The 27,442-nt window shown below is 20.2% G+C and overlaps 1 protein-coding gene across 5 annotated transcripts in view; it reads right to left on the bottom strand.

The window, feature by feature from the left end:
• The window catches only part of LOC122507861 (venom dipeptidyl peptidase 4), a 607,787-nt gene that overhangs the window by 146,959 nt on the left and 433,386 nt on the right, over positions 1-27,442 (bottom strand). For all 5 annotated transcript variants that reach the window (XM_043620807.1, XM_043620809.1, XM_043620806.1 and 2 more), the window contains 2 exons: positions 21,095-21,189; positions 10,052-10,126 (listed from right to left, as the gene is read on the bottom strand). In XM_043620807.1, coding sequence (XP_043476742.1) covers positions 10,052-10,126; positions 21,095-21,189 — 170 coding nt within the window. The remainder of the gene's footprint in view (positions 1-10,051; positions 10,127-21,094; positions 21,190-27,442) is intronic.

The raw sequence follows: 27,442 nt of genomic DNA, 5'->3' as shown, positions 1-27,442 counted from the left end.
ATTCAAAGTATTCAAAATAGAATATTTTTGAAAACATGATAAGAAAATATTTTCATTTCTAGATATAAATTTATACATAGATTGCCAATGGTAAAGTTCTTGACACCTTAAATACGTACGAAACTTTATAAATTTACTGACATTTTGGTAAATGTGATCTTCCAAGCGAAGCTTACGTTCCGCTGGGGATCGCGTAAATTATTATTAAGGAAAGTGGAAAGTTATTTGGCAACTTGAGTGAAGAAGGAATTAAACTTGCTCTGTTTGCAATTAAGTGTGTCAAATTTCAGTAATTAATACTCTCGTTGCTTTTATTTTTATAAAAAATAATATTTCTTCTTCTCTCAAAATAATAATAATAATAATAATAATTGATTTAAAAATTAAAAATTAATTTCATCATTTGAAATTCATAAATATTCAAGGGACTTAAGACTATACGTTAAATATTTCATTGTTGGTTTAATAAACAGAACCTCGAGCGAGTTAGAATTTACTCATAGTTTGTTTATTTAACTATATACTTCATTTAAATGTAAATTTACACATTTATCTAAAATGTAAATTTTCCACTTAATTCTTAATTTGAAGAAGAAGAAAATATTTTTTTAAATGTAGAAATTAAGAAATTAGATTTTTTGTAAAAAAAAAAAGAAATTTTTGTACAGATGGAAAAATTTAGAATAATTGAATTTAGTTTTCATAGTTTCAATTGAGACCTATTATGTTTGGATCGTTGTTAATCATGTGAAAATTGATTGACACTATATAGGTTGATAGTATTTTGATCTCTGGGAAAATTCACACCACAACTCTATGGTAATTAATCGACCAAGAGTGAATGCACAATTTGAATTATCAATCTAAATGGCAGTACCAATCTGTCCCATAGTAATTCACTTTACAGCGACATAAAGTGTTTATCTCTTGTTCATTTGTTCCTCTCGCACTTTATTCTCTATTCTAAATATCTTCTATAAAAAAATTTTTTCTGTTTTTTTACCTCGTCAGGAAAAATTGTCAATTTTAAAATTGTTCTTTCAAAAAGTTAGCAAACATTCAATTTTTAAAAAATTGTATTTAAATTATATTTGTTTTAATTTACAAAAAAAAATTTTTTTTGCAGAAAGTTTTTTAAACTATGAAAGACTGGAAAAAATTAAGTTTTTAGAATTCATAAAAAAATACTGAATTTTTTGTTGCCTCGTAAACTATGAAATTACCATGAATTCTAATACAAAACCTTCCATTTTTAGGAGGTTAAAGTTTTGAACGTTCAAATGAACGAAATTTATTTATTTCTTCTTCAAATTAAATTTTTATTACTATAATTTTGCGTCACTATTAAGCAAATTAATTATAATGTTTCTAAATGTAAAATTTGAGTTTTTAATTTGAATTGTAATCAATAATCTATGAAAATATTTTTAACAAAAAATATTTCGTTCATTTGAACGTTCAAAACTTTTTGTTCATCCATTTTTCCCATTTCTGACAAAAATTTCTTTCTAACTAACTTAATTCTTAAAAAACTATCATAAAATTGTTTTTTCAAATTAAATTATTCAAATTTCAATCTTTTTTGTAAAATAATATTCAAATACTTATTGTTCTTTATTTATTTAAATTTTCGAAATACTTTCAATGTAAAACTATTTGGAAAATTTTTTATGAAAATTTGAACTACTAGTCTTGCAAAATTCAATTATTTTTTTAGAATTTTTGAATAATATTATTCAAACCTTTTTATTTTTAAGAAAGCTAACAAATTAATAATTTGTTATATTTAATAGCTTTTTGAAATTTAATTAAGTATTTCTACTTCCTATAAATAATCCTAATTTAACACTTCTAATTATTTTCTAAAGTTTTCACTAAAATTTTTTTTTCAATCAATTCTTATCAAAATAGAACTAGGAGAATTAAATTATTTAAATACAAAAGAAAATTATTTATTAAATGTTTCTTAAAATTTAATTCTTGTAACGAAAAAATTTTATTTATTTATAATTAAATATTATATTATTATATTATTATATTATTTATTTAATTTATTTTATTTTTTTATTTTATTTTTTTATTTTATTTTTTTTATTTTTTTTAATTTTATTAACAAATTTTTAAATAATTTAATTCTTTTGCCAAATTTGGAATTTTAATAAAATTTTTAAGAATAATTATTATTTTTCGAGAAATTCGATTAAAATTGTATTAAAAATAATTAAAATCCTGCGATGAGATTTATTATTTCTGAAAATAATTAAATTATTGAGAATAAACTTATAAAAAATTTGTAAATATTTTAATACCTGTGACATTTTTATTATTTATGAAAATAATTAAATATTTACGTACAATGTTATTAAAATTGTTTTTAAATAATTGAATTCCTTTGGGTCATTTTATTAAAATAGTAGATATTGAAAATCATTGAAATGAGGAAAATTTTTGAAAATAATTGAAAGACAAGAATTTTATTAAAATTTTTGAAAATAATTGAATTTTGAAGAAGAATTTTTTTATTTATAAAGATAATAATTCGGATTTTGTCTAGATTTTTTTGTAAATTTTGAACATAATTGAATTTTGTGATAAGAATTTTATTACTTTTGAAAATAATTGAATTTCTGCAATGAATTTGTAACTTCTTTAAAATTCAATTTTTTTAGTGTTTTTAACTAAAATTCTTCTTTAAATCTATTATTCTTTATAATTAATTAAATATATATTGACAAATCTAATTAATTTTAGAAGATTTTGATTATTAAAATTTTTCAAAAATCTAAATTCATTAAAATTTCTAATTAAATTCATTCAGAATTGAAATTTTATTAAATTTCGAATTGAAACCGTTTGAAGTTAATTTATTTATGAAAATTGTAAACGCAACTCTTTCAAAATTGAATTAATTTTGAAATATTTAAGTAAAATTATTCATTAAATAATTTATTTATTTTACGATAGTTGTTCAAGGTTTAAGTTATTTAAAAATAAATTTTTGTCAGAAATTCAAAAAATTGAAGATTTTATATTAGAATTCGTGGTAATTTTATAATTTATGAGTCAAAAAAAAGACAAAATATTTTTATGAAAATTATGTATTTTATTTTTATAAAATAACAAGAAAATTATCAATCCTTCATCCAAGTCAAATATTAAAATAATAAAAACACAATTTTAACGTTTCGACAAATATTTTATTAGTAGTTTTTTTTTATTTGCAATGAGAGACAAAAATAATTTTTAATCGTAATAATTATTTTTTAAAGCAAAAAAATACTTAAATGAATCGAATAATCGGTTTGATTATTATTTATTGAAAAATTAATTTTTTTCTATTATTTTTTTATTATTTAAAAAAATTTTAATCAAATTCTTAACAACTAGGTATTCAATTATTTTCATAAATAATAAAATTCATCGCAGGATTTTTATTATTTATAATACAATTTTACAAGAATTCCTCAATTAATGTAATTATTTTTAAAAAATTAATTTCAATTCCTCGAATAAATCAATTATTTAAATAAATGTTTTTTTAAAATTCTTTGGAAGAATTCAATTATTTACAAAAAATATTAGAATTTTTCACAGGAATTCAATTATTTCCAAATATTTTTATAAAATTGTTTGAAAGAAATCAATTATTTTAAATACAATTTTAATTAAATATTTTTAAATAACTCAATTATTCTTTTAGATTTTAATAAAATTCTTTCCAAGAATTCAATTGTTTACATAAATAATTCTTCGGAAGAATTCAATTATTTACAAAAAATATTAGAATTTTTCACAGGAATTCAATTATTTCCAAATATTTTTATAAAATTGTTTGAAAGAAATCAATTATTTTAAATACAATTTTAATTAAATATTTTTAAATAACTCAATTATTCTTTTAGATTTTAATAAAATTCTTTCCAAGAATTCAATTGTTTACATAAATAATTCTTCGGAAGAATTCAATTATTAAAGATAAATAACAAAATTATTCCCGAAAATTCAATTATTTTGAGGCATTTTAATAACATTCTTTGCAAAATTTTAATTATTTTTAAAAATTTTCCTCAATTGAATGATTTTTAATATCTGCTATTTTAATAAAATTTTTCAAAAAGAATTCAATTACCTATTTGAAAAAAATTTAATAAAATTCTACGCAAAACTTTAATTATTTTCATAAGTAATAAAAATTTCGCAGGAATTCAATTATTTACAAATTTTTTCGCAATAATTCCATTATTTTCATAAAAAATAAAATTTTTTTTAAGTAATTGAATTATTTTCATAAAAAATAATTAAAAATTCTAGAAAATAATAATTGAATAATTAATATGATGAAAATAATTTTGAAGAAGTTAAGTACAGTAACAATTTTCTTATAATATAAAATAATGATTTTATCACTCGGTTATTTTTAATTATGAAAAAACATGAAGATATCGATTGCTCCGAGTCGAAGACTCGGAGTGATCGATTTCTTCATGTTTTATAACAATTTTTTAAAAAAATGTTTAATTTCAAAAATGTTTGAATTTGAAATTTGAAAAAATCTTAATTCCTATGGAAAAATAATAATAATTAAATATTTATTTAATAAAGAAGTTATTGATGTTTTCGAATAATTCGTAAATTCGTAAATAAATGTAACAGAACTTTTTTTTGAGTAAAATTTTTCCCTTTATTTTCTAAAAATTTAAAAAGTTTAAATTTCAATTTCAATTAAAATTTGTAATTGACAAATAGAATTTATAAACAATTTTTTCCTTTATTTTTAAAAAATTAAAAATTTTTTTCAAGCAGTTGCTAGTTATAATATAATTTTTGCCTATTCGACCATATTCTTTTTTTTTGCATCAATTTGTCAGAAGTGGAAAATGGTTAAAAAAAAATTCGAAAAGAATGGAAAACGCGTTTTTTTTTATTGCAGTTTTGTTTACTTTCATACCGCCAAAAACACGATGGGAATATAAATGTGAAACGAAAGTTTAGAAGAGAAATGTCGAAGAAGTGTGGTAACATTTTTTTTTTTTTTTTTTTTTTTTATTCTTGCCAAAAATTTCACCGAGACTTGAACGCACGATTTGCGAATTTCATCAGGCGCAGGGGAGTGTGTGTTAGTTAACAAAAATTTTGCGGCCCAGTGAATGCTTGTGGTATCAACGTCAATTGGTCACTGTACGTTGACGGTTGACATTTGCATGCGAACGATGAACTTTAGGCAGCGCACAATAGTCTCTGATTGCATTCGTGTAACGCACTTTGCTGATTTTGCTTTATCATAGCGTTTCAGCAGTTCTTTAGATTCAATGTATCGCTTTAACGTTGAAACAATTAATTTACCTCGCCTTTTTTTCTGTTTAATCTAGATTTTTTTTTCTTTTTCACTATTCGTTATACAGGGTTGCTGGAAAAATTTTATTTTTTCCCTGATTTTCAGAGAAAATTTTCACTCTTTTTTTCGGATTTTTGCGAAGAATTTTATTAAAATTTTTCAAAAATTAATAAACAAGAATAATTGATTTAGTAAATTAGTTAATAATAATTAATAATTGAACTTTTTAAAAGTTTTTATTTGAAATCAGAAATTATTCACAAATTCATATTTGAAAATGAAAAATTTTGTAATTTGCATAATAATAAATTATTAAATGTCAGGAAGGAATTTTCATTTGTACCAAAATATTCATATTTTTTTTGGTCAGGAAAAAAAATCTGACTTTTGGAAATTGGGGAAAATATAATAATTCTCATTAGACAATAAATTTTTAAAAATCGAGTCATGTTCCGACAGATTGATTCAACTATATTCTGTGGTTATAATTTCAAAGAGTAAATATCATTTTCGCGAATGAAAAAAAAAAAAATTGCCGGTAAAAAATGTCATAATTTCCGAAGGAGAGTCAATATTTGCGGTAGAGTATCAGAATTGGAAAAATTCTGTGAAAGTGCGGAAAATAGGAATATCCACTTGATAAAATGGAACGTGAATGTGCAATAGGGGAGAAACCTTTTAAGCCACTGTGGAATACTTTCGACAGCATTTTGAGGGAGGTTGACACTAAGTGAACCCACGTCTTGCCAGCAACAATTTTCTTTTTTTTTTCTTTTTTTTTTTTTTTTTGCTTTGACCAATCAGGTATATTCCAAGATGATCGTAAAAAAGGCCTTTCTAAAGTCTCTCAAGAGACAAAAGACGCCTGAAATATAAAATGAAATTCAGGAGATCTCTCTCTCTCTCTCTCTCTCGATATTTTGGGATCCTTTTCCCGGTCGGTGTATGTCTACAGTGAAACCGCCCACTTTATAGCGCAGCACTGCAGCTAGACGACCCTTATGTCGACTGGGGGGAAACTCACGTAACCGTCCCAAGCACGTGTTCCTACAAGGCGTTCCAATGAAATCCGTATGTCCTCCAGGACGACCACAGACGGTAATTCAGGATTTCACATGAGCACCACACAGTTCGTTGCCTCTCAAGTAAACACAAACATTCATCCAACACACTGCCAGGGAATGTATAACAGTAGTGCAAGTAATCTATATATTTATATGCATTTTTCCGCATTTATTTTCCAAGTTTCAGAAAATTATTTCCCTAATAATTTAGATTAACAGGATTGCCACAAAAATTTTATTTTCTTTTTCCCTGATTTTCCTGATTTTTTCCTGCGACTGATTTTCACTTTTTCCCTGAACCCTTAAAGAATATTCTGATTCACCCTAAAAATTATTAGATACTCAAGAAAATGTTCTATTACATTTAATTACGAATTTCTCTAATTGTAAAATTATTCGAAAACCTAAATAACTTCTTTTTTCAATAAAAATATTTAATTATTATTATTTTTCCATAGGAATTAAGAAAAAATTCAAATTTAAACCTTTTGAAATTCAATAATTTTTAAGAATATTTTCTATTTTTTATAATAATTTAAATTCTTATAAAATTTTCCAAACAAAAAAATTAAATTATTTACAAAAAAATTTTTAAATTTAAATTAATTAATTAATTTAAATTAAATTTTTAAATTTTTTTTTTTTTTTAAATTTTTATAAGCAATACAATTTTTCACATCAATTCAATTATTATTAAAAAAATGAAATAAAATTCGTTGCAAGAATTCAATTATTATCATAAATAATAAAATTTTTCCTAGCATTTAAATTATTCTTAATAAAATTTTAAATGAATTCCTCGAGAAATGGAATTATTTTCAAATATTTTTGCAAGAATTCAATTACATTTCACAAATAATAAAAATTTTCGCTGAAATTCAAATTTTTTTTTAAAATCTACTATTTTAATAAAATTTCTCAAAAGAATTTATTTATTTAAAAAAATTTAATAAAATTCGTTGCAAGAACTCAATTATTTTCATAAATAATAAAATTCTTCACAGGATTTCAATTATTTGAAAGAAATGTAATAAAATTTGTGGGTTATTGTTATTTTTTATTTTTTTTTTTAATGTCAAACTTTTCAACGGTTAGGTTTATAAAATTTAGGAGCGCATGATTTCACCCAAATTATAATATTTATAATTGTCAAATAAGTATCGTTATTTTAAATTTAATAATCATCATTTACTCGAAAGGTATGTGTCTATAATTTAATATTAACCTTATTACAATATTGAGAATAATAGTTAATAATTTTTCTTTTTAAATATTTTTTTGAATTTTAAAATTAATAGGATATTGAAAATCATTGAATTCTTGCAAAGAATTTTATCAAACAAATTTGAGAATAATTGAATTTCTCCGAAGAATTTTATTATTTGTAAAAATAATTAAATTCTTGACAAGAATTTTATTAAAATTTTTGATAAACTTAATTAAATTCTTTTGCGGAATTTCTTTCATTTTTTTTTTAAATAATAGAGTTTCTTTATAACTAATTAAGAAAAAATTAAATTCTTTCGTAAAAATATTTTGAAAATAATTGAAATTTTGGAAAGGAATTCATTATTTATTAATATAATTAAATTGATTCAAAGGATTTATTAAAATTTTAGAAAATAAATAAATTTTCTCGAAAAATATTACTAAAAATTAAAAGGAAATTGAATTTTTGCAAAGAATTTTATTATTTATGAAAATAATTGAACTTTTTCGAACGATTTATTAGAATTTTTAAAAATAATGGAATTTCCAAGAAGAAATTTATTACTTTTAAAAATAATTGAATTATTGTGATGAATATTGTTATTTATGGAAATAATTGAATTTTGCAAAGAATTTTATTAAAATGCCTTAAATTAATTAAATTTTCGGGAGTAATTTTCTTATTTATCGACATAATTGAATTCTTTTGAAATATTATTTGTGTAAATAATTAAATTCTTAGAAAAAATTTTATTAAAATTTAAAAAAATAATTGAATTATTTCAAAAAAATTTTATTAAAATTGTATTTAAAACAATTAATTTCTTTCGAATAATTTTACTATATTTTTGAAAATAATTATTCAATCCTTCCAAAAAATATGAAAAAAACATTTTCTGAAATAATTGATTTTTTCGAGGAATTGAAATGAAGTTTTTAAGAATAATTACATTTTTTGAGAAATTCCGATAAAATTGTATTAAAAATAATTGAAATCCTGCTACGAATTTTATCACTTATGAAAATAATTGAATAGTTGCTAGGAATTTTATTATAATTCTCAAAAATAATTGAATTACAGAGAATAACTTTATTATTTTTGAAAATAATTGAATTCTTTATAAGAATTTTATAAACATTGTTTTAAATAATTAATTTTTCCGAAATATAATAAATATTATGAAAATTTTATTAGTTTAAATAATTGAATTATTGTAAAAAATAAATTGCATAAAATTTTGTTAAATAATTGATTTTTTCGAAATTTTTTTGAAAATTAGCGAATTAGAAGTAGTGGAAATTCTCTAAAAAAATATATTATATAAGTATTCTTTTGTTTTTTCTTCTTTAAAAAATATTGTTTGACTAATCGAAAATATGCAGGTATTTTTTCATGATTCATAGTAAAATAATATTAGAAATTAGAAAATTCTGAAAAAATTAGGTTTATTTGAAAAATAGTAGTAATGAAAATTTTTTGAAGATATACTTGAATTCCAGAAAATAATTTTCAATTACATTATTTTTCTATAAAAATTCCTAAAGTTTTGAATAATTTTATTCAAAAATTCTAAAAAAAACTAATTGAATTTTGGAAAAGAATCACTATTGTAAATTTTGGAAATAATTAAATTTCAAAAAGTTTTTCATTCAAATTATTTAAATTTTTAATTCCTCTTGAATGATAAATAAGAAAAAGTATTTAAATTTTTGTTTAACAAAATGTATTGAAGGTTTCAATAATTTAATTTAGAAATTCCGAAACAATTTGTTTCTTGATAAAATGCAATTAAAATTTTTTATAAATAATTGCATTTCGGAAAAAATTTTTTTAAAATTATTGAAACATTTGAAAATTTTGTCAAATTTTATTCGATTTCACTATGAATTGTTCCAGTGGTACTCGAAAGTTCAATTATTTAATGAAAAATATCTTACGTTCAAGTTGTTGTTAAAAAAATCTTGGCGATTTCTACAGAAAGAGTTGTTCAAATAATTAAATTTAAAGAAAAACTGGTAGAAAAATTATATTTTTTAAAAAATGAAGAATTTTTATTAAATTTCAAAAAAATATTGTAAAGTAACAATGGTAATGAAAATTTCACGCGCGCGTATAGTTTTGCTAGTTTATTAATAAAAGATGTTATTTCTGTTAAAAATTTTATTTCTCTTTCAATTTCAATCTTTTCATTTATAATTTTTTTATTTTTTAATTTTCAATTGTGTTTTTATTTTTAATTGTTTTTGTTTTCAATTTTTTTTTTCATTTTTTTCCATTTTCGTTTTTTTTTTCATTTCCCATTTTTAATTGAATTGAATTATAATTGTGGGGAAAAAATAAAACGAAACGAATTTTTTAATTGAATAAAAAAAATATTTGAGTTGTTAAAAGTTAATATAGTATTTGAACTTGATTGACTGAAAAAGTATGGAAATTACTCACCTTTTGATAGGCCGATGCTAGGAGCAAATATTTTCGATCCGCAGAAATTTCGTAGTAGAAACTGGTCGCCAAGGCCTGGAATATGAAAAATTTTGATTACTATTTATTTATTTATTTATTTATAAAAACTTGAAAATTTAATTATTTATTAATTTTATTCAATAGTAAATTAATTAAAATTTATATTTTTTTTTATGATCCATAAGTTTCTAAAGTTCAAATAAACGAAATATTTTTTATTGCAAAATATTATAAAAATAATAAATAAATGAAGGCAAATAAATAAAGAAAACAAAAAGAAAGGAAGAGAACAAAATAAATAGATAAAATAATTGAAAATAAGTAAATAGCTGAATTGAAAGAAATAGTTTCCAAACCAAAATTAATAAAAAGTGTGGAAATAAAATCATGGCGAATGGGGAATTTTTAAAAATTAAACCCCAAGGAAGAAATGCTTTTTCGCCTTTATTGAAAAGCTCTTTAGGAGTTTTTTTTTTCCTTTTTGATAGTGATAGTCATTGGTTTAGAGGATTCAATGTAAAATTCAATGTCTGGCATGCGTAAAACTTTAATGTTTTTCCTCCTTTCTACATCAGTTTAGAAAAGGTTTCCTCTGGTGTTAACAGAGCAAAGCTGACGGCGAAGAGGATACTTAATGGAGATAGATTAAGGTAAACCTTTAGGAGAAAAGATGAGGTAAATAAAGAAACAGAACAGCTTAGATTTATACGCAGCGTACCCCCTTTAACCCCCCCCCTCGACGAACGTAACTATGCGAGCACCAGTATCAGTATCCACCACTATCTACTTTTATTTTACTACCACCATTCGCACCCTTCTCGAGAATTTTTCTTCACAAAACTTTTTTTTTTGCTTTTTTTTTTTTTTTTTTTTGTTTTTACAACTAAACGATTTCTCAAGACCTTAAGTTTAAACTCGACGATTATCGTTTCCCACCTGCTTAAGAAGGGTTAATCTCGAAAAAAAAAATATTGCACATTACGTAAGGAATTGCATGTTCAGCACGTTTTTGGTATTTAAATAAATTTTTAATTTAAAAAATAATTTATGACTACTTTTTTTAATGAGGAAAAATTTATAGTAAATTTTTTGATAAAAAAAAATGTGGGGTAAATTCTTTGATAGACAAAATTGATCATTTAGTATTTAAATACAAAAGGAAAATTTTCTTTTCATTGTAAGAATAAATAATAAGTAAATAAAAAAAATTTTTATTAATTTTTTTGTATAGACAAATTTATAAAAACTAAATTTTTTGATAGAAAGAATTTATTTGAATGTTATGTAAATTCGATCATAAATAAATGAATTTTTTAAAATAAAAAAAATTATAGTAAATCTTTTAATAAAAAAAGTTGTAAATTTTTAACTAATATGTAGTAAAGTTTTAATACTAAAAATTATAGTAAATCTTTTAATAAAAAAAAGTTGTAGTAAATTTTTAATAATAAGAATTGTAGTAAAGTTTTAATAATTAAAATTGTAGTAAAGTTTTAATAATAATAATTGTAGTAAAGTTTTAATAATAATAATTGTAGTAAAGTTTTAATAATTAAAATTGTAGTAAAGTTTTAATAATAAAAATTGTAGTAAAGTTTTAATAATAAAAATTGCAGTACATTTTTAAATCTAAAAAGAATTGTTTTTCCTTTCAAACAAATGGTTTGCCTGATGGAAAAAAATATTGCTTAATTAAAAATAACATAATTTTTATCGAATTCATTTTTCCGAGTTAATTAAATTTCCACTTGGACAGGAAAATTTTTCCAATTGAGATGTGCTGCCTTTTTTTTGTTTATTTTCGTTTTAATAGAATTTGTTTAACTTGAATATTTATATTTATTTACGTACTGCGTGCGTACGTAAATGAAGAACGTGAATCAGAAAAAGTATATTTTCATTTAAATGTCAAATAATAATAAATACCTTTTGATCAAGTGTTATTTAATATAGGTATACGCATGGAATAAATATTATAATTCCGATAAATATCATTTAAATTTTGTTTTGTATATATAAATTTAAATACAGAGAACTTCCTCCATTGATTTATAAATTAACTTTCAAAAACTCATTTCCAGTGAGTTTGATATTTGAACACTTGATTATAAAAAGTATATATATTCTCATCGAAATACTTGTAAATGAAATAATAAACAGTTAATTAATTTATTTCAATATTGTTAATTATTATACTTCAAAACATAGGTATTTATAATGAACAATTGAACGAACAAATATTTTATTTTAATTAAATATTTATTTATTTATTCTATTGAAATAAACGCTGATAAAAAATTATTTGATTCAAATAAACGATTACTTAATAGTTATCAAATAAATATTTATTTGTAACAAATATTTATTGAGTCTTTTAAATTATTTTTTTGTATCAAATAATTTTTATTTGTGTCAAATCAAAAACATTTTTGTTTTTATTAAATAAATATTTATTTGTATCAAATAATTTTTGTTTTTGTGTCAAAATCAAATAATTTTCATTTGTGTCAAAATCAAAATAATTTTTGTTTTTATTAAATAAATATTTATTTGTTACAAGAAATTTGGTATAAAATAATTTTATTTTCTATCAAGCAACTTTTAATTGTAATAAATATTTTTTATTTACATAAAATAAATATTTATTTGTATCAAGTAATTTTTTATTTGCATCAGATAAATATTTTTTTGTATCGAAAATTTTATTTTATATCAAATATTTTTTATTGGCAACAGATAATTTTGTTTTGTAACAAAGAATTTTTCTTTTTATCAAAACAATTTGTTTTTTTTCAAAAAGAAATAATTTTTTGTTTGCATTAAAATAAATTTTTTTTTCAATATAAAATAATTTGTTGTTTATATTCAGAAAGTTTTGTTTTGTATCAGATAATTTTTTTTTATTTGTATGAAATAATTTTTTATTTGTATGAAATAATTTTTCTTTTTGTATAAAAATCAAATAATTTTTATTTGTATCAAATAATTTTTGTTTTTGTCTAAAAATCAAATAATTCTTATTTGTGTCAAATGAAAATAATTTTTGTTTTTATTAAATAAATATTTATTTGTAACAAGTAATTTTCTATTTGCATCAAATAAATATTTTTTTTGTATCAAAAATAATTTTGCTTTGTATATCAAATAATTTGTTTTTCTCAATAAGAAATAATTTTTTGATTGTATTCAAATAATTTTTTTTCATATGATATAATTTTTTGTTTATATTTAAAAATTTTTCTTTTGTATCAGATAATTTTGATCTGTTTCAAAGGGTTTTTATTTGTTTGTATATCAAATAATTTTTGTTTTTTTTCAATATGAAATAATTTTTTGTTTGCATTCATATATTTTGTTTTGTATCAAATAATTTTTGTTTTTATCAAAGTTAAATAATTTTTTATTTCTATTAAATAATTTTTTTGTATCAAATAATTTTTTTGCATCAAATAATTTTTTTGTATCAAATAATTTTTTTGCATCAAATAATTTTTTTGTATCAAATAATTGTTTTGTATCAAATAATTTTTTTGTACCTAATATATTTTTTTTGTATCAAATAATGTTTGTGTATCAAATAATTTTTTTGTTTAAAATAATTTTTATTTGTATTCACTGTAAAATAAATATTTATTTTTATCGAGTAAATATTTATTTGGATCAAATAATTTTCATTCGTATGAAATAAATTTTCTCCACGTAAAAGGAATTTGCTGCAAATATTAAAATTATTTGTTCAAATACAGTTTATCTGATTTAAATAAAAATTATTCGTTCCAAGTAAATATTTATTTGATTTTACAAACTATAATCGTTTATTTGAATAAAATAAATTCTCCTTCAATGCAACCACAAAAGTAGTTTGTGGAGTAGGAGAGAAATGGTTGAAAGGTGAAAATAGAGGTGAATTTTCGGTCATTGAATTGAAACTATTGTCGAACATATGGTGATAGAATGCGGAGGCAAAGGGCGATTATTATTGTTTTAACGCGAAAAGTTAAAGTCATAAATGTCGTCTTTCGTGGTAATAGCTATAGGCTCATGAGAGGCAAAACTTTGTAAACTAAAGTCTAGTCTCTTTTGGTTTTGCAATGGCCATCCATTTCTGGGTAAATGGAGATGTAAATGCGCCCAGTAACTTGAGTGAAAAAGTAGCATCAAAACACGAGAGAAGCGTAGTAGTGAAACTACTTTGGTCCTCATTTCAATACGAAAGTTATTTTTCTCCTTGAGACTCGTATGCGGAGAGTTTTCAATTTTTAAAGCAACTTTTTCTCAGACCACTTCTCAAAGAAAAACAAAAGTCAAGGAAAAAATCTCACCAAACGTACACATGTGTGGTGGTGAAAATGTGATTTCTTTTTTTTTTCCTTCTGGAAATGAGATTTTGATTAGAGTAATTTCTTTGCGAATATAGAAAATTTCTCACTTCCTTTTTTTTCTCTTCTTGATGTTTTTTTTTATCGAATGTTTGGAGTATCAAATTTTTTTATTTAAAACGAACTTAAATTTATTGAAAATATAATTATCGAGAGATAACTGTATTTCTAACAAATTTTAATAAATTTGTTAAAAACGAATCAATTATTTTCAAAAATTTTAAGAAAATTTTTCGCAAGAATTCAATTATTTTCATTAATAATGAAATTCAATTATTTTTAAATAATAAAATTTGTTTCAGGAATTAAATTATTTCCAAAAATTATTGTAATAAAAAACTTTTCTCAAGAATTCAATTATTTGAAAAAATAATAAAATTTTTTGCTGAAATTCAATTATTTTCAATTTTTCGTTAAAAATTAAAAAAACAAACAATTACATTTCCATTGGAAATTTAGTCAAATGTAATTTGTACAACATTTTACAAGAATTCTTTTTTTTACTTTTCAAAATAATTTTTTGAATATAATCGTTTTTCTGAAGAATTCTAATAAAAATTTGGAAAATAAATAAATAGTTGAATTTCAGAAAAATTTGGAATTAAAATTATTTTCAAGATAGAAAAAAAAGTAAATATTTTTTGATGGAAATTAGAAAAAATTCTGGGAAATGCAGAATCGAATTTTTTTAATTTTTGTGAAACGAATAAAAAGAATTTTTTTTTCTCTTCAAATTTGTTTTGTTTTTTCAATAACAATAAGTATAAAAAAAAATTATAAAATCGTAAAAAATATTTTTTATTAGTTTCATTAATTAAGAAAATCAATCAAAAAACCCATTAAAATAATGATTGATTGTTTCTGATTTATGGAAAAAAGTATAAAAATTTATTAAATTGTTTAAACAATTAATTGTTGTTCTTTTTTTTATAAACTGCAATTCGGGCTGGTCTTTTTCTGTATTGTACATTTTCTTGTGACTACAACATTCAAATATCAAAGAAAAATTAAAAATTAATTATTTTAATAATTTTTCAATTTACTGTATACTTGAAACTATAAATTCCTAGTTTTTTCTCAATTGTGCAATTATTTATAACTTGAACACTTAAGTATTTAGAAAAAACTAGAAATTTCTAGCCCTAAGGGCACTTTATGAAAAAAAAATTCTATTTGTCAATTACAAATTTTAATTGAAATTGAAATTCAAACTTTTTGGATTTTTAGGAAATAAAGGAAAAAATTTTACTGAAAAAAAGTTCCATTACTTTTATTTACGAATTTCTTTTAAATTATTCCAAAATGTTAATAACTTATTTTTTAAATAAATATTTCATTATTATTATTTTTAAAAATTTCAAATTCAAACATTTTTGAAATTAAACGACTTTTTAAAAAATTGTTATAAAACATAAAGAAATCGATCACTCCGAGTCTTCGACTCGGAGTAATCGATATCTTCATGTTTTATAATAATTAAAGATGACCGAGTGATAAAATCATTATTTTATATTATAAAAAAATTGTTACTGTTCGTAACTTCTACAAAATTATTTTCATCTTTTTAATTCAATTATTATTTTCTAGAATTTTTAATTATTTTTTATGAAAATAATTCAATTTCTTAAAAAAAAATTTTATTTTTTATGAAAATAATGGAATTATTGCGGAGAAATTTATAAAAAATTTGTAAATAATTGAATTCCTGTGAAATTTTTATTATTTATGAAAATAATTAAATGTTTGCGACGTTTGCGTACAATTTTATTAAATTTTTTTGAATAAGTAATTAAAATCTTTTGAAAAATTTTATTGAAATAGTAGATATTAAAAATTATTCAATTGAGGAAAATTTTTAAAAATAATTGAAATTTTGCAAAGAATTTTATTAAAATATTTGAAAATAATTGAATTCTTCCAAAGAATTAAAAAAAACATTTATTTAAATAATTGATTTTATCGAGGAATTGAAATTAAATTTTTAAGAATAATTACATTTTTTGAGTAATTCCTGTAAAATTGTATTAAAAATAATTAAAATCCTGCGATGAATTTTATTATTTATGAAAATAATTGAATAGTTGCTGAGAATTTTATTAAAATTTTCAAAAATAATTGAATTCCTGAGATGAATTTTTTTATTTATGAAAATAATTGAATTACTGCAAAAAATTTTGTTATTATTGAAAATAATTGAATAGTTGCTGAGAATTTTATTAAAATTTTCAAAAATAATTGAATTCCTGGCAAGAATTTTATTTTTTATGAAAATAATTGAATTACTGCGAAAAATTTTATTAAAATGTTTTAAAAAAATTGAATTTTTGTAAAAATTGCTGTTATTTTTGAAAATAATTGAATTCTTCATATGAATTTTTATAAAGATTGTTTTAAATAATTAATGTTTTCGAAATATAATAAATATTATATGAAAATTTTATTTTAAATAATTGAATACTTCTGTAAAACTTTATTTGGGAAAATAATTCAATTTTTCGGTTAATTAATTTAAAATAGTATTAAAAATAATTGGAATTTTTCGATGAGTTTTATTATTTATGAAAATAATGGCATTATTGCGAAGAAATTTATAAAAAAATTTGTAAATAATTGAATTCCTGTGAAATTTTTATTATTTATGAAAATAATTAAATGTTTGCGTACAATTTTATTAAATTTTTTTTGAAATAGTAAAAAAATAGTAGAAAAAATAAATTTTTCAATAAATAATAATCAAACTGATTATTCGATTCATTTAAGTATTTTTTTGTGGTAAAAAATAATTATTACGATTAAAAATTATTTTTGTTTCTCATTGCAAATAAAAAAAGCTACAAATAAAATATTTGTCGAAACGTTAAAATTGTGTTTTTATTATTTTAATATTTGATAATTTTCTCAATATTTTATACAAATAAATTAATTTTGTAATTAATTAACAAGAAAAGGAATAAAAAAAGATTTATTGAAGCTCAAATTTAGAGTAAATTTGTCACTCTCTGGCAATTTTGAAATTGCGCTAAGGAGTTGAAATTTCGCTAAGAAAAAAAAGGTTTGTGCACTTTTGAAAAATATGTGTAAAGAATCTCCTTTATCCAAGCAGTAGGATATAAAGTTTGTTTATTTTCTACTTGTGCTTTGAGCATCTGGTGTATTAAAGTCAGCGACTTGAGCTCGAGGCAATAGAGCGTGAAGTAAACTCATCTTGGCTTATTCGGGATTAGTGAGGATGAGTTGGAGAAATGAGTCGTCTTTTTTTCTCTCCTCTCTTTCTCTCATTTCTTTCTTTTTTTTTTTGTCTTTCTTTTAACACAAGACGACAGGACGAAATGCAGCGAAACCTTCACGTGAATCGTTCAGAAAAAAGTCGCGTCGTTGACTACGAAGAAAAAATTAGTATTCACTATTTCGCCTCCGTCTCATTCCTTTCTCTCTTTCTCTTGACTCGAAGAAATTAACCATTATCATTTTCACCAAAGCGAAACAACTCCGAATGGAATAAAAATCGATTTTCACTCTTAAAAAAAAAGAATCCAGATAAAAAAGTTCTATAGAATTTAACTAGAATCATTCTATATGAATTCTAGTGAATATTTGGGGAATTTTAGAGAAATTACAAATGATTCCAGAAATTCAATTATTTTCAAAAGTAATAAAATTGTACGCAAAAATTCAATTATGTTTAAATTTTTTTTTAAATTCTCGTCAAAATTTCAATTATTTTTAGAAATAATTAAATTCTTATCCGAAATTCAATTATTTTCAAACATTGAAATAAAATACTTAGCAAAATTTCAATTACCTTTAGAAATAATTAAATTCTTATCCGAAATTCAATTATTTTCAAAAATTTTTTAAAAATACTTAGCAAAATTTCCATTATTTTCAAAAATTTTCCTCAATTCAATGATTTTTAACATCTACTATTTTAATTAAATTTTCCAAAAGAATTCAATTATTTGAAAAAATTTTTATTAAATTCTATGCAAACATTTAATTATTTTCATCAAATAATAAAAATATCACAGAAATTCAATTATTTTCAAATTTCTTCGCAATATAATTGAATAATATTTCTAAAATAAAATTTTTACAAGGATTCAATTATTTTTCTAAATATTAAAATTCTTTTCAGGAATTCAATTATTTTCATAAATAGTAAAACTCATCGCAGAATTTTAATTATTTTTATTTTATTTTTTTTTATTTAAATAATTTAATTCTAGTAGAATTCTAGTAGAATACAATTTTCCTCAATTCAATGATTTTTAATATCTACTATTTTAATAAAATTTTCCAAAAGAATTCAATTATTTAAAAAATTGTTAATGAAATTCTACGCAAACGTTTAATTATTTTCGTAAAATAATAAAAGTTTCACAGAAATTCAATTATTTTCAAATTTCTTTTCAATGTAATTCAATTATATTTCTAAATAATAAAATTTTTACAAGAATTCAATTATTTTTCTAAATAATAAAATACTACTAAAACAAATTGAATTTTGAAGCAATTACAAATGATTACAGAAATTCAATTATTTTCAAAAGTAGTAAAATTCTTCTCAGAAATTCAATTATTTTCAAAAAATTTAAATAAAATTCTTGGTAAAATTTTAATTACTTTCAAAAAATTTCCTCAATTCAATGATTTTTAATAGTAGTAGTACTTTAATAAAAATTTCGAAAAGAATTCGATTAGTTAAAAAAATTTTTTATAAAATTCTACTCAAAACATTTAATTATTTTCATAAATAATAAAAATTTCACAGGAATTCAATTATTTACAAATTATTCTCTTAAATTATTATTCAATTATTTTCAGAAATAATAACATTTTTTACAGGGACTCAATTATTTTCATAAATAATAAAACTAAATGCTGAATTGCAATTATTTTTTATACAATTTTAATAGAATTCATCGAAAAAAGTTATCATTCTTAAAAATTTTTTTAAATTTATCAAAATTTATCAAAGAAATTCAATTATTTTAAAAACCTTTGCTACAATTTCTTTATAAGAATTTAAGTATTATTTTCAATACATTTTTCATTAAATTTCTTTGAAGAATTAAATTATTTTCAAAAATTTTAATGAAATTTTTTGTTAAACAATTCAATTTTTTTCAAAATAATTTAAATAAAATTCTTCGCAGAAATCTAATTATGTTTGAAAATTTACAAAAATTCTCGTCAAAATTTCTATTATCTTTATAAATAATAAAATTTTTCTCCGAAATTCAATTATTTTCAAAACTTTTTATAAAATTCTTGGCAGAATTTCAATTATTTTTAATACAATTTTTATCAAATTTCTCGAAAAATGAAATTATTCTTAAAAGTTTTATTAAAATTTATCAAGAGGATTCAATTATTTAAAATTTTGTTGATAAAATTCTTTATGAAAATCCAATTTCAAGAAACATTTAATTGCTAAATAAAATATTTTTTGTAGTTAAATAATTGAATTCCAGTAGAATTTTCTAATAAAAATTCATTTAAAAATGAATTTCAGTTAAAAACAAAAAAATTTGAAAATTCTCAACAAACTTATTAAAAAATTATTAAAAATAATGGATTTATAGAAAAAATTTAAAATTAACACTAAAAAAAATTTAATTTTGGAGAAGTTACAAATTGTTGCAGAAATTCAATTGTTTTCAAGAATAATAAAATCCTTTGCAGAAATGTAATTATGTTGAAAAATAGAAAAATTCTTATGAGAAATTCAATTATTATCATAAATAATAAGACTCAATGCAGAATTTCAATTATTTTTAATAAAATTTTTAATCAACTTTTTCGGAAAATTTTATTTAAAATCGTCAAAAGAATTAAATTATTTAAAAATTTGTTGATAAAATTCTTTGAGAATTCAATTTTAAGAAACAGTCAAATGTTCAATAAATTATTTTTTTGTATTTAGATAATTGAATTCTGGCGAAATTTTCTAATAAAAATTGACTTAAAAATTAATTTCAGTTAAAATTTTATATAATAATTGAATATTAAAAGCAATATAGCGTGAAATAATTGAATTTTTTAGAAATATTTGAATTTTCTAGAAATAATTGAATTTTAAAATTAATTTTTTTTGAAAAAGTGTAATTGAATTTTTTTTATATTATTTGAAGTTTTTATTTTCTAATATATATTTAATTGAAGAATTTACGAATAATTCAAATTTCGTAAAATTGAATATTCCAAATGAATGGATTTTGAAAATTGTTGAAGAACTTTTTCGAAAATTAATTGATTTAAAGAAAAATTTTAGTAAAAACTTCTTAAAAATAATAAATTGAAAAATGAAATTGAAATGATGAAAATAATTTTGTTGGAAAGGAAAAATGGTTGCATATTTAGTGGTTCTTTTTTTAATTTACAAAAAAACACATTTAAAAAAAAAAAATTCGAAAAGCTTTTAGGCGAGAATTAATAAAGGATTTGAAACTATATTGGGGAGGGAAAAGTATGAGCTTTCTATTAAAAGTGAAGAATTTTTCTAAGCGAAGGAGAGTATAAAGGAATAACGATGGTAATTTTACGAGAAACAATTTTTCTTTGGGAATCACGTCATACTTTTTCTTGGAGGAAAAATTGCGGGAGCTTTAACGTTTATAATAACTATAAGGGAAGTACTCACTTTGTTTTTAAAGTCCAATATCGTGTGGAAAATTTTGGAGGTGACGTTGAAAATAATCAAACTGCCTTTCTCATCTCTATAAAGGATCTCGTCATCTGGAAAATAAATTAATTTTCACAATACATTTTTGTTTTTTATTTTATTTTTTGAACATTTTTCTTAAATACTAACCGCTTTTTACCGCAGTAAAATTCAACTAAAAAAAAAAAATTAAATTGAACGTTGGACGAGAAAATAAAGTCCAAAAGTACAATTTTCAGATTTTTAATAGCAAATTTTACCAGGGCCACAGTAAATTTTACTAATAATAAAAAAATCAATGAAAAAAATAAATAAATTAAAATTAAATTAAATTAAAATTAAAATTAAAATTAAAATTAAAATTAAAATTAAAATTAAAATTAAATTAAATTAAAATTAAATTAAATTAAATTAAATTAAATTAAATTAAATTAAATTAAATTAAATTAAATTAAATTAAATTAAATTAAATTAAATAAATTAAATTAAATTAAATTAAATTAAATTAAATTAAATTAAATTAAAATTAAATTAAATTTAAATTAAAATTAAATTAAAATTAATTTAATAAATTAAAAGTAAATTAATTAAATAAATTATCAGTTACAAATAACTTGTTATGTTATTATTAGAATTATTTAATAGAAATTATTGTTTGTTTTCGTTTTATATTTTATTGACAAGAAATCTGATATTAAAGTATTTCTTTTTCTTTTTGTTCCAGGTGAGTTAAACAACATGTTTCCTCTCTAGTTTATTTCGTGAGTATATAAAATAAAATAATAAAATAAATTAAAAATAAATAAATATTACTTACAAAACGAAATTTTTTGATAGAAATAAAAATTCTTTGATACAAAGGAAAATTATTTTATAGAAAACAAAATTGTTTTGATAAAAAACAAAATTATTTGATACAAATTAAAATTATTTGTTTGAAATAAAAAAAATAATTTGCCTCTATCATCGTTGATCCAGAAAATTGTTATTTTTCGTCTCGATTTTTTTTAAATCTTCAATTTACTTTCGAAATTAAATTCAACGACTCAGATTAGTTAAAAGAGTACTCAGTTAAAAAATGTTAAAATAAGATATAAAAATTGAATTTAGAGATTAAAATTTGAAACAAGTGGAAAAAATGAAATAAAATTGGCAATTATTGGTATAAAGTAGAGAAGTGTATGTTTAACAGATTGTGGGAATAAAATTCAAGGGAGGAAATCGGTCATGGAGGATGGCTCAGTTGGGGCGTGAAATCAAGTAGTAGTTGCCCGCTATATTCTGAATTTCCATGCAAACAGCAAAACGTCAATGCGTCACGAGTATAGCTCCGGCCAACGTTTTCGGTTATCCGGATATTAACACGTTACATAAGCTCTCTGCACACACCAACACACACATATCGCAATTCTACAAACGTAAATTGTTGCACGTAATGCCTGACCAGACGTTCGTACGATCCTCTCCACGAATGTGCTTATCAACTGCCTGTAGTCTGCAGCATTGTTGCCTCATTTTCATGTAAATTCTATATATATAGACGAATCATCGATTATTTTAAACTATTCTACACGCTCCTCAAAATTAATCATCAAAAATACTAACTTTTTTTCAATTTTTCTTTTTCAAACAAACGAAAAATTCACAGCTCTTCTTTTCTTCACAATTTTTATTTTATTCCGATTTTTACTATTTCACCGAGAAGTTTATTTCTAAAATTTATTTTTCTGAATTTCATTGAATTAGATTGAAATTAAAGTATTCAGTAACACTGAATTAAAATACCAGTCAATTAAACTACTTGTAAATTAGATTACCGATAAATTATACTACTGTTAAATTAAATTGCCGATCAATTAAATTACCATTAAATTATACTACTGCAGGGCTCGGATCGACTTTAAGACCCAAAAAAATGTCGCTTTAGTCGCATAAATTCACAACAAAAGTCGCGAAAAGTCGCATGAAATTTCCGAGAAAGTCGCAAAAAAGAAAAAAGTCGCATAAAATTTTAGAAAAAACGATAAAAAAAAGAGGCATTAAATTGTAAAAAAAAAAAAATGGCAAAATGTTAGTGGGGTTTTATTAGAATTGAGTGTAGAATGTAACAAAACATTTTTATGAAAATTATTTTATTTCTATAAAATATCAAGAAAATTATCAATCCTCCAAATCAAATATTAAAATAATAAAAAGATAAAAACACAATTTTAACGTTTCGACAAATAATTTGTTTGTAGTTTTTTTTTTATTTGCAATGAGACACAAAAATAATTTTTAATCGTAATCATTATTTTTTAAAGCAAAAAAATACTTAAATGTATCGAATAATCGGTTTGATTATTATTTATTGAAAAATTTATTTTTTCTATTATTTTTTTATTATTTCAAAAGAAATTTAATAAAATTGTACGCAAACGTCGCAAACATTTAATTATTTTCATAAATAATAAAAATTTCACAGGAATTCAATTATTTACAAATTTTTTTATAAATTTCTTCGCAATAATACCATTATTTTCATAAATAATAAAAATTTTTTTCTAAGGAATTAAATTATTTTCATAAAAATTAATCCAAAATTCTAGAAAATAATAATTGAATTAAAATGATGAAAATAATTTTGTAGAAGTTACCTACAGTAAAAATTTTCTTATAATATAAAATAATGATTTTATCACTCGATCATCTTTAATTATTATAAATTGTTTAATTTCAAAAATGTTTGAATTTGAATCTTTTGAAGAATTTTAATACCTATGGAATAATAATAATAATAAAATATTTATTTAAAAAAGAACTTATTGATGTTTTCGAATAATTTAAAAGAAATCCCTAAATAAATGTAACAGAACTTTTTTTTGAGTAAAATTTTTTCCTTTATTTTCTAAAAATTTAAAAAGTTTCAATTTCAATTTCAATTAAAATTTTTAATTGTCAAATAGAATTTATAAACAATTTTTTCCTTTAAAAATAAAAAAAAAATCTTAAATTATTTTTTATAAATAATAAAATTCTTCTAAAAAATTCAATTATTTTCAAAAATTTTAATACCTACAATTTTTTTGTAAGATTTCAATCATTTATTTAAATTTTTAATTAAATTCATCGAAAGAATTTTTTTTTTTGGAAAGAATTAAATTATTATCAAAAATTTCAATGAAATTCTTCGAAACAATTCAAAAATTTTATTCAAATTTATCAAAAAAATTCAATTATTTTTCACAAATAATAAATACAAATAATAAAAATTACTCGAAAGAATCAACAACAGGGTTGCCACAGGTCAGGGATTTTTATTAAAGTAGTGGAAAGAATTAAATTTGCAGGATTCATAATAAGGTTTATTTAATTTTTTAATATATATTTAATTAATTATTAAAAATCATGAATTTATAAAAGAATTTTAGTTAAAAACACTAAAAAAAAATTGAATTTTAGAGAAGTTACAAATATTTGCAAACATTCAATTTTATTCAAAAATTTTTAAAAATTCTAGTCAAAATTTCAATTGTCTTTAAAAATAATAAAATTCTTCTCCAAAATTCAATTATTTTTATAAATAATAAAAATTTCACAGGAATTCAACTATTTACAAATTTCTTAACAATAATTCAATTATTTTCATAAATAATAAATTTTTTTACAAAAATTTAATTATTTTCATGAATAATAAATCCCAGCATAGAATTACAATTATTTTTAATACTATTTTAACCGAAAACCACAAAAAATGTAATTATTTTTCCGAATAACAAAAATTTCATAGAATTGAATTGTAAAAAAATGGATTTGAAAATTCTCTAGGAACTTTTGCAAAAATTATTAAAAATAATTGACAGTTGTTCATTTATTTCTTTAGAAGAATTTTAATAAAGTTTTTGAAATTAATAACATTTTTTGAAGAGTTTACTTAAATTTGTATTAAAAATAATTGAAATCCTGTGAAGAAATTAATTATTTAGGAAAATAATTGAAGTCCTGCAACGAATTTTTATTACATTTTTTTTAATAATTTAAATCCTGTGAGAAATATTATTTATGAAAATAATTTAATTCTTGCAACGAATTTTATTAAATTTCTTTTAAATAATTGAAATCCTGTAAAGAATTCTATTATTTATGAAAATAATTGAATTCTTGCAACGAATTTTATTAAATTTTTTTAAATAATTGAATTCTTTTGAGAGATTTTATTAAAATAGTAGATTTTGAAAATATTTGAATTTCAGCGAAGAATTTTATTATTTGTGAAATGTAATTGAATTCTTGCAAAAATGTTTAAAAATAATTCCATCTTTCGAGGAATTTATTTAAAATTTTATTAAAAGTAATTTAAATCCTAGGAAAAATTTTATTATTCCTGTTAATAATTGAATTCTTACAACGAATTTTATTACATTTTTTTAAATAATTGAATTGATGTGAAAAATTGTACTACTTATAAAAATAATTGAATTTTTGAGAAGGATTTTATTAAAATTTTTGTAAATAATTTAATTTTTTTGTTTAAAAAATTTTATAAGAATTTAAATTATTATAAAACATGAAGATATTCTTAAAAGTTATTGAATTTTAAAAGGTTTAAATTTAAATTTTTTTAAATCTCAATTCCTATGGAAAAATAATATTAATTAAATATCTTTATTGAAAAAAGAAGTTATTGATGTTTTCGAATAATTTTACAATTAGAGAAATTCGGAAATAAATGTAATAGAACATTTTTTTGAGTATCTAATCATTTTGAGAGTGAATCAGAATAATCTTTAGGGTGACGGAAAAAGTCAAATTTTTTTTGAAAATTAGGGAAAAGTCAGGGGAAAAGAAAATTAATTTTTTGTGCCAATCCTGAACAAATTTTGTTTCCAATAAAATAATTTAGTTTTGCATCAAATAATTTTTAAATTGTGTCAAATAATTTTTCTTGTATCAACAAATTTTTCTATAAAAAATATTTTTCTATCAAATAAATGTTTATTTGCATTAAATAAATATTTATTTCTATCATTTAGTTTTTTATTCTTGTCAATATCAAAATAATTTTTAATTGTATCAAATAAATATTTATTTTTCTTAACTAAATATTTATTTGAATCAAATAATTTTCATTTGTATGAAATAAAAATTATAAATTTTATAAATGATTAAAGACAACTAAAAATACGATATTTTGCAAAGGTTTAGAGATTTATTTATATTGAAAACAAAATTAGAAAAAAAAAATTATTGCTATTTAATGGAACGAAAAAAAATTACGTTTGCTTCTCTTTAAAAAAATAAAGCTCTGATAGTTTTTATTGAGAATTTTTTTTTCAATGTTTGTGGCATCTAATAATATCGCTAATCAACTGTTTTGTTTGTTTTGGCGTGTGCTCGAAATGTTTTGACGCTTCTTTTTTGTAATGACATTTTTAAAATAATATCATTTGTGACATGTGTCTATTTCAACGAGACCGCTATTTACCATTTCAATACAATATAGAATAATATACATCAACAAAACTAGTGAGTTTGATTATTTTTTTTTTTTTTTCAAAACATTTGGCAAACATTGCGAATCAGTGTTCAGGAAGCTGAAAATGCCAACAGCTAGAGAGAGAGAGAGAGAGAAAGGGAATATTGAATGGACAAAAGAATTCTATTTCACAATATACAATTCCAAAAGAGAGAGATTTTAATTTTGTGAAATAAATGCCGCGAAGAATGATAGATGTCGAATGAACACTATAATAAAATATAAAGGGGATAGAGAGGAACGAAATACTATATGTAACAAAAAAATATAGATTGAATGATACAATTTTTAATGAAATGAATTTTAAAACTTTGGATTGAAAAAAATTTTTTTTTGTTTTTTTTTTAATGAAGCTTTGAAATTCACTTTGGACATTTATATTTAAATTCTAATCGGAAATATAATGTTTATTCGTAATATTGTATTTAGATGAATATTTATTTTTAGTTCTCTGATTGTTGTAGTTTTTTTCAATAATTTTTTTTTTATTAAACTGTCTACTATTTGTTTGTAAAATTGTAATTTTTTTTCATTTGTATCATTTTTTCGTTCTTCATATTTATTCAGTTTATTATAACATAGAAATCATAGAGAGCAAATTTCAAAAGTTAAACTTACAAAAGAAAAAAAAAAATTACCCATATAATATGAGAACGAATTCGGTTTTTTTTTAGATAAAAGTTTTATTAAAAAATCCTGCATAAAAAATATTAAATTTTTTCTGTTTAAATTAATTCTCAATTGAGAGAAATTAATTGACAGAGATTCATTAAAATTTAATTTTAGAAGGAAAAATATATTTTCATATTCGA

Source organism: Leptopilina heterotoma, unplaced genomic scaffold (genome assembly GCF_015476425.1).
Source record: "Leptopilina heterotoma isolate Lh14 unplaced genomic scaffold, ASM1547642v1 Lhet_52, whole genome shotgun sequence".
In the NCBI taxonomy this organism is placed as follows: Eukaryota; Metazoa; Arthropoda; class Insecta; order Hymenoptera; family Figitidae; genus Leptopilina; species Leptopilina heterotoma.
Note: the sequence above shows the minus strand (reverse complement) of the source record. Positions and strands in the feature narration are given on the sequence as shown.